General features: G+C 40.7%; 1 protein-coding gene across 1 annotated transcript; it reads right to left on the bottom strand.

The window, feature by feature from the left end:
* Positions 1–283: 283 nt before the first annotated feature.
* On the bottom strand, positions 284–6,558 carry LOC311018105 (transient receptor potential cation channel subfamily M member 7-like; the record flags this gene model as incomplete). The annotated part of the gene is made up of 8 exons (XM_084016883.1): positions 6,490–6,558; positions 5,746–5,825; positions 4,670–4,708; positions 3,466–3,673; positions 2,788–3,001; positions 1,735–1,859; positions 1,332–1,503; positions 284–462 (listed from the first exon to the last, which is right to left on the bottom strand). The coding sequence occupies exons 1-8, from the start codon at positions 6,541–6,543 to the stop codon at positions 284–286; spliced, it is 1,071 nt and encodes a 356-aa protein (XP_083873009.1). The 5' UTR covers positions 6,544–6,558.
* Between the last annotated feature and the right edge of the window lie 2,435 nt (positions 6,559–8,993).

Below are 8,993 nucleotides of genomic sequence, written 5' to 3'. Positions count from 1 at the left end.
ATGCTATTCTTTCCCTAATGCTCAACTTAAAGCACTATTTTTAAACTACAATTCTGAATTTGTAATAAAACAATTGCCGAATGATTTAATTTAATTAAATATCTGTTAATTAATATGATCATTTCACCGTTCATTCCCTTCATCCAACCATTATTTCTACTGCAATTATGCTATATATAAAAAAAAAAGAACACTAAAACGTCATTTGATAAAGATTTAGATTTGGCATGCCAACCATAGCAGTCATTTACTTTCCCCCGCCCACCACTGCCCTCTGTGTTTCCTACCCTCCCTCCTCGGTCTGCTTGTGTACGTAGGCCAGAATGTCAGCAGCACGGCCGGTCCCCTCACACACCACCACTGGGACAGGAGGGCTCTCCTGAAGGTACTCCAGCACAGTCAGGATCACATTAGGACCCCCCTCAAAGATCAGGGCCACAACGGGAACACCCTGACCAATTCCTACAAGAAGGAGTCGAAAGAGTGTGCTTAACATTTCAGTTTATGTTACATTATTGCAGCATTAATGCAGCTGCACCCGAGTGACGGTTAGTGAGAGGTTGGAATGATAATGGCCAGCTCACTGTTATCACATAGTTTCCACAAGGCAAAGACAAGCTGACTTCCTAATGATTAAACCTTTAGTCCGATCTGAAGGGTATGTTATGATATATGTCTTATATAGGAATTAACAATACAATAACCACTTAACCTTTTGGTTGTGATCTTACTCAAGTCTTATTCATTGCAGCTTGTCCCACATAATTTTCATGGTGCTGTGATTATCCGAAAAGTCACAAAAAAATAATGGTTAATAATAACAAGAGTTAACAGCCAGTACAGAAGGTCAAAAGGGAAGAAATGAGTTAACCGATTTGCTACAGTTTAATGTAACCGAGATGAAATTTCAGCTTTGTGGTAATTGTATGGCCTTTTTGTGGAACTGCAGCTTAGAAAAAGACTGAACAGAAGATGTTTATGTGCTGTGTGTTTATGAGGAAACACATATTACACCAGTTCACTGACTGACATGATGAGGTAGTAGAACTTGTATTTGATGCTCATCATTACCAAGCAATAGAGAAAGCATAACATAGAAATTAAGTTTTTTCTAATAAGAAGGGGGTGCTTTTAGCTTGGAAATGAGGCATTGGCACAAACTTTAAATTACTAGGACAAGATGAGTACATCAGTAACGTTACACATATGGCTTCTCAGTCACACAAACAATGTTTAAGCATTGTTTCAGAGGAAGAACCCCAGACTGCTATTCTCGATATAAAGTGATCATGTATATTTCTTGTTTGGATTGAACTTTCGGTTTTTCTTACGTGCGTGTATTCTTTGGAGGTTGATGTGCTTCTCCAGGTCCCGCCGCAGTTGGACCTCAGCACCGTACTTGCCCACTGTCCCATCATCCACCAGGAGGAAATGGGAATGCAGATTGTTGAGAACGTTTAGTTTGCTGAGAGGGTTCAGTAGCGTCTGATACGGAGCAATAATCTGAAGTGTGGACACAAGAAGGAAGTTGACAGGAGAGTTTAGTCAAGAAAGGAGATAAATGACTTCCGTTTCTTAATAAAACGATCCAATCTGTGACAAAAATCAATGAGGTCATGGAAAGACTCAACATTAAAATATATGGAGAGGTTATCAGTCATTTTAAGACATGCTGTCAAAGCGTCAAGATCTTTTGAGATAATAACAAATGAGATGGTAAGAGTTGCATCTTACGTCTCTGCCAATGAGATCGTTCCGGTTTTCAAGGACTCCCCAGGGTGCGATCCCAATAGTGCAAATTTTCTTTGATGATCTTGAACAGTGCTCTTTGAGAGCATCTCCAACATGCTTTGCCACACCTATTAGAAGGATACATTAAACAATCAATATACTTGCATTATTTCATGGACAGGATCAGTGTTGGGCACACGACACCAGGTAACTACAGTGTGAACATACGAACACCTACACACATCAGACTGATGGATGTGACAATATTCTGCTTGTTTACTAAGGAATCGTCTGGTTACCAGGACGCATCATTGCACTTTTCCCAACTATGAGACCAGTGTTGGGACTGTATTCAATAATCATCTTCTATTCACCTGTATATGTATGTATGTATGTATGCATGTGTATATATTGGTATAAATCTATGACGAGTCGAAGTGTGCCAAGTACATGCATGCGAAAAGAACACCCAAGCTTCTGTGATCAAATCCCACAACAAGCACATTAGTCCTGGGTTTGTTTGTGAACCACATTCCTCAGCTAATGGATCTCATGGATTCAGCAGTAATTTGTGATGCAGGAGACCATCCCAACTGGTCAGCGTACCGGAGGCATTAAGAGTAATCACTGGTCTGGGTAATTGACCCTGTGAGTAATGATTTAAACACTATGATCAGACCACACCATCTTAAAGTCACCCTGTGGCTGCAGACACACCTCGGCCACGACACATAGCCAAATGACACGCTTAGAGCCCAGTATTACTACTTCTGCTACATCAGCGCTTCACACACTGAACACTGTGTGTTTGTGCAGGCTTGAGCACATTATAAGAGTGTCTAAGTGTTCATTTAGGGAATATGTAAGGGAGTCGGGCTGGAAAGTTATTTTGCTGACATATCTATTAAATAACAACAATACTATTTCTTTATTAAAAATTAGAAGGAAGTTTAAGATTCACAGGTGTGCTGTATTATTTTCCCACGACTTAAATGTCTTCCTTCATCCCTGTTAGTTTTCAGTCAAGACTAAAATAATCTCTCTCAGACTACAAACCTGTGTTGACCCCTCCAGTGAGAATCCAGGCCCCGGTGGTGACTGCGGCTTTGATGAGGCCCTTGCCTACCACTTGCTTGATGCGCGGATGCAGGTCAAAGTTCTGAACTCCTCCGTGGACAGAGATGAGGATCTTGGGAAGCTCCATATGCCACTCCTTCAGCATCAGCCGTAGGATGCTCTCTGGTCGCGAGTCGTGGGACAAACGCACATACTGTCCACGTTTGCACAGACACAAGAAAAGCATGTTCACATGAACACATAAAGCAGAGAAAGGCAGCGTGATCACATTCCAGAAGCTGAAATCAACAAACAATACTTCTTGTTCAAAGAATTACTATTTGAATGACTCATTGTGTCAGCACTAAATTAACATTAATAATTCTTTTCACATGTTCCTTTCCTTTTGTGTTGGTTGGTTAACAATGGCATGACAATGTTATTCATGACTCTTTTTTTTTTTAAAGTTATTTAAGAATCCCTGCCTATCACATAAGTACACAGGGTTATGTATGTAAATAAATATTCGTGAGTCCACACACATCTACGTTGAATAAAACCCCTTAAAATACTGTGTAAGATTGTTTTTCTACAATCCATATCACAGTTATCAACATTCATACGCTGCCTTTTTACAGAAACAACACGCCTTCAGTAGAGAAGAATTTGCCCTCCTACCTTGCCTCTGTACGAGTGAGACCCTCCCTGGAAATTGATGACACCATAGGCGTCAGTGGGGTTCGCCTCTGTGTGTTTTTCCACCGACCACTCCTCCAGCTCGGGCATGGACAGGTTGGGGTTTTCACCCAGCTTCACGTCCGAGTACTTCGTGGCCAAGCTGGCTGTGAAGCCAACATGCTGCCGCACCAGCCGTCCACAGCAGCATCTACAGGGGGAGCAGAATCACTTTTCACTGATATAATAATATTCTTACTATTAAATTCTACACATATCAGCGGTAATGTTACAGAACAAACCAAATACAGCTGAATATTAACAATAGCACATTTCAATCATGATGAATGTATGACGTATATCACTATAAAAAGATATTCAAAAGCAGAGAAATAATATCCATCCATCGTCTACCACTTATCCTGTATTCAGGGTCGCGGGGGGGGGGGGGGGGCAATTTGGAGTCATCAATTAACCTATCCCCATCCTGCATGTCTTTGGACTCTGGGAGGAAGCCGAAGAACCCGGAGAGAACCCACTCACATGGGGAGAACATGCAAACCCCGGACCCTCTCGCTGTGAGGAGACAGTGCTACCCACTACACCACCATGCAGCCCGCAGGAAATAATATGGGCAATGGGAAAATTTACAAACATGAGAGATGATGTATGTGGCAACCAAATACATGGTTCAGACCATTTTACATGGTCAACTGGAAACATTTCCAACCACCTCATTGAGCTAACTTAAATAAGGTGAAATAAGAAGCCCATTTTTGTCTACCTCTCTCTTAACTTACCCATCTGCTTTTTACTTTGTTTATTGTATTATGTGCTTCATGAGTGAGTGGCTCCCTTAATTTTGCCCTTAGCAACATAATGTAAAAAATACAAGTTTTATCTGGACAAACCATGACAACAAGGTTTGACAGGCTTGACTTAAATTGTGGGTCATCAATGTTCTATTATTACAACTAATGTCCAAACTAAGCCTTCATTTTCACACCTCCAGTTATTGCGTACATTAGGCGAGAATGTGCATCCTGACACAAAGCCTGGAGGTAAATTGTTTCCTGTTCAGTGGAATTACACTGTAAAGGAATTTGCCTGCATGCCTTTGTAAAGAAACTGGTTAGCATGGATTGCCACATGCTAATCCTGTCAAATAACAAAGAATGAGGGGAACAAAGACCAAATGTATACCCACCGGACTAGCTGTTGGCAAATCTGGCATCCTGGAAGGCACCTGAAAAGAATTTCACAGGAACATAATTAATAATTTACTTACATTTAAATAAATATGAATCACCAAAATGAGGAGTACATTTGCAAAGGTAGAAAAAAACCTTATAATGGTTGATATCTCCTAGTGAGAAGGAAGCTCTTAGTAAACAAAGTCTGAGGACATTAAGGAAGGTTCTCAGCTAAGCAGGTAGCGCAGTTAGATTGGCAATTAACCAAGAGTGTTGTGAAACCTGCCAAGGGGACTCTCACTTTGGTCAGTCACATGCAACACCTCTGAATCATCTTCAAGCAGCAACATGTACTGTAGTTAGCAAAGAAAATCCAGTGACAAATAATTGATGTAAAAGAAAACACAGGGAAAAGAGTAACCAGGTATCACTGAGAGTTCACAAGGAGAAAGCTAGGATTGTTCTGCAAAGGAGGTGGTTAAAATACACAACAGTACAAAACTATTTAATAATAAATAACCAATAATTATACTAACAAGATGTTTTAATTTGACCATTTACTTATAACTGGATGACTGTTATATCAACCACTGTAACTTTAATTGAGCTATTTCGTGTGTGCTTCTCATGCACACATGGTACATTGTGAAGACTGACCTGCATGAGAAGCCAAGAAGCCTTCTACGTACAATTTTAACACTGCTATGTCAGATTCCAGTAAGTCTGCAGGAAAGTCCTGCTTCAATTTTCACAGTAGAAGAAAACATAGTAAATATATTTTACAATTTAAAATAAATAATTAAAGTGAATCAATCTCAGTAAGTAATCCAAATAAAATAGCTGACAGAGAGGAAATAACCAAATATGCGTCCCTAACAAGATATTATACACAGGTTCATCACTGGTCTCCCCCCCTTACTTAACGCTGTAATTATAGTGACAAAAACATTAAAATTATGTGGAAACAGACTTTACTCTTTGGAGACTAGTAGTTAAAGCGTAGGCCCACTTTAACACACACACACCATACAATTACACCGTTTCCATGGCTATCCTCACAAGGCACACTACAGTACATCCAAGCACATACCTGTGGGGGTCCTTTGACACTGGAAGTATGTACACACATTCCCGCTTGGTGAAAGTGCTTTCTATCCAGGGTTTCTGGGACTGTGAACAAAGAAAGACAGTTGCATATTGTGAGCAGCGTTGGACTGATGTTCCTCATTTGTGTCCACAGCTTTATTTCATTTGCATCTAAAGAATTCAAGCTGCTAAGAAAACTGCCCCTGTTGATGTTAAAAACATCGCACAAGCAGTGCTGACATTACACTGTGGTTTCACGAAAGTAAAAATAAGGAAAAATCAATGCAAAAAAAGTATGCAATAAAATAATATCCTATGTATTACTGTTCCTTTAAAACAAGGATTTATGTTGCAGGAATTTTCAATTAAGTGCCTCATGCCTTATTGTTCCCCCAGAACAGCTCAGAGCGATTAGCACCATTAATCCCTCCCAAGCACAAAGAGGGAAACCTGCTTCACACCAAAAGCATTTCAACTATTCCTGAAACTCAAACAATAGCATTACAACAACCAAGCAGTAACCAGCAAGTCATTCTCTTGTGGAGAAAATAACCATCACTCGTCAACATTTGCAGGAGTGAAATAGAGACGGACACCAACATTCCATTATTTCAATGCCTGACGCCAAGAGTCCCGTCTATTGTACCTCGGGTTCTATGCTGCCTACAACAAATGCTGATTTTATGGAAACATACAAACAAACAGGCCATCCCACCACTTGACCAGTGGCGAGCCACCAAGCGTGTACCTGGATGTCCTCCTCCTCGTCATCTCTGTGTTTAAGGGATTTGTACAGGAACATGCCAAGGCTCCTTCAAGCATCTCCTGGACTAACCACAGTCACCACAGCCTCCCCTGAGCACCGGAGCATCAGAAAGAAAATTCACAACACTACTGTCGGTCTCCGTCTCTCAGAAGAAAATTTCCATATGGGTCTCAAAGTCTACAGCGATGCTGTTACCATACAGGTCCGGCCCAAGTTAAAAGCTGAGTGATCAGTGAGAGGTTGCTGCCTCCAAACTCTATCCAGGGTTAATTTGTAAGGAGCCACTCGGGGGCCAGATGAATGTGTCTGAGACCAACTAGATATTATACTTAAGACTGGGGAGAAAGAGACGAGGGAGGCGGGGGTGAGGGAGAGGATTAGTGGATGGGCAGAGGCCTCAATGATATATACCTAGTTGTCTACTGAGGACAAACCACCGACTGTGACTAATGCAGCGCACACAAAACCTCACCCAACAACACAGGCCTTCCAAAAAAAAAAACGCATTTAGAAAAAAACAAAGAAAAACAACAACTCCAGATCTAATAAAACTGAGGGAAACAAACTAATGCTAACCCTGACTACTGAAGTAACAGGGTACCAAAAATGTGGTTTCACATATTAAAATGGCAGGGGTTTTTGATTTTCGCACCAAATCTCCCATATGGAAATATTCTGCAAAGCAACACTGATAAATTATTCATCTGGCAGCGCTATGATGACATTGACACACTCTTTACCAAAGACCCATTTTGTCTTTTTTGGGGACAGCATGGCATCCTATAGGGGAGATAGATGGTCAACAGTATGTCACAAAGAAGAGGTATACATCATCTGAAAGCTGAAAACTTTAAGATGAATTTGAGATCAGCAGTGCTTAATCAAATAAAAAAAACTATGATAAAAATATACAATTGCCTTTCCGTTTCTCACTTTTTCCAAGTTGTTGCAGCAATTTTTGGATTGAACTTTAAATGTGTTTCACAGATTTTTAACCACTTGAGAATTGATAAATATGATCATAAATCCCTGGAAAATACCACATTGAGACACCAAGACCTCGAGGAACAGCTCTAAAACCCAATGCCTCTTTAAGATAGTAAAGTCAGTCAAGGACGCCGAGATCCACAAGGAGTGGAAGGGATTAACTTCCATTTTGCTCACATGCTGCTGATTTTGAATCTATTACCATTTTGCAGAATTATTATCCTGCAAGCAGTTGACATATCTGGAAGTTTAAATTTAATGTGACCTGGCTAATGAGCTAGTGTGAGTGTGATCTTTTTGTAGCTGTGAATCATTATCTTGGCCGAGTCAATCATCATCTCTGTCAATATGCATTTGTGTTTTGACTGAACCTTTCCCTGAACCATTAGTTAACTACAGAGTAAACAAACCATCAACTTACTTATATGATCAAAACCACTTAGTTACAAGTGAAAATAAAAGTAAATGCACCTGGAAGACTGACAATAATTCTTAAATCCACAAAAAAAACATGGTGTTACCTTTATAGTTCTGGTATACAGCGTGTAGTGAAGCTTGTGTTGTAGAAGGATAAAGGAACCTTAATCTCATATCAGTAATTGGTAGGTTTGATTTTCATGTGCCAATTAGCGAGGGCTGACAGCAATACTATTGTTAATGTTTTCTTCTTAACTAAATCAAACTTAATCAATCTTAGGGGCTGCAGCTGCGATCATAAATTGTACCGATTCGGCCGATCAAAAATGGACGGTCAGGTCATTGATTCCAAAGTGCCCACTTGTTCATTGAATTAGTGATCTCATCATCATCTCTGCAGCGCTGTGGAAGAATGCTTTCAACAAAAGTGCAGGTGTTGCCATCTTGATCTAACAAAGTGTTAAACAGAGAGATGAAGCAGAACTGTGCCCTGCTAACCTGTAACCATGGTACCTGAGAATGTCAGGCAACAAAAGACTTGAACACTTCAGAGGGGCTGCCAAAAACACACACACACTCTCACTTCCTAACTCCCACCCTCTTCCTCTCCAAGTCCTAGGTTTTATGATTACGTTGTTCCTGTAGGAAATATAACCCTGCACCTTTCCATCTCTCCGAGTTCAACAATTGTTGAGAGTTTTGTTTAAGGGCAACTGTGCGTGTGTGTGTTCATCTGCACCAACATGTGTAGGTGGAAGTGAGAATGAGAACGAGACGGGGGGAGGGAGAGAGAGAAAGAGAGAGAGAGAGAAAGAGAGAGCTTGCCAACCTTGCCCCCCCCCTCAAACAATGTAACAAGGCTGACAGGTCGACCCATCATTCCTCTGGTCTTGTCTGACGTAATACTGGGTGAGATAACATCTGGCTTGCAATTCTATTTCCCATTAGAATGAGTGGAGGATATGGGGGTCAGCCCTTAAGTGTAGCCAATAAAAGAGTGGTTCTCGAGAACCAACAGGAGATGTTTTATTTCCCATTTACTTTGATAAATTGGTATCAAAGTGTAGTGGCTGCAATATGGC

The sequence above is a fragment of the Eutrigla gurnardus genome (genome assembly GCF_963514095.1).
Source record: "Eutrigla gurnardus genome assembly, chromosome: 1".
NCBI classification, from domain to species: Eukaryota; Metazoa; Chordata; class Actinopteri; order Perciformes; family Triglidae; genus Eutrigla; species Eutrigla gurnardus.
Note: the sequence above shows the minus strand (reverse complement) of the source record. Positions and strands in the feature narration are given on the sequence as shown.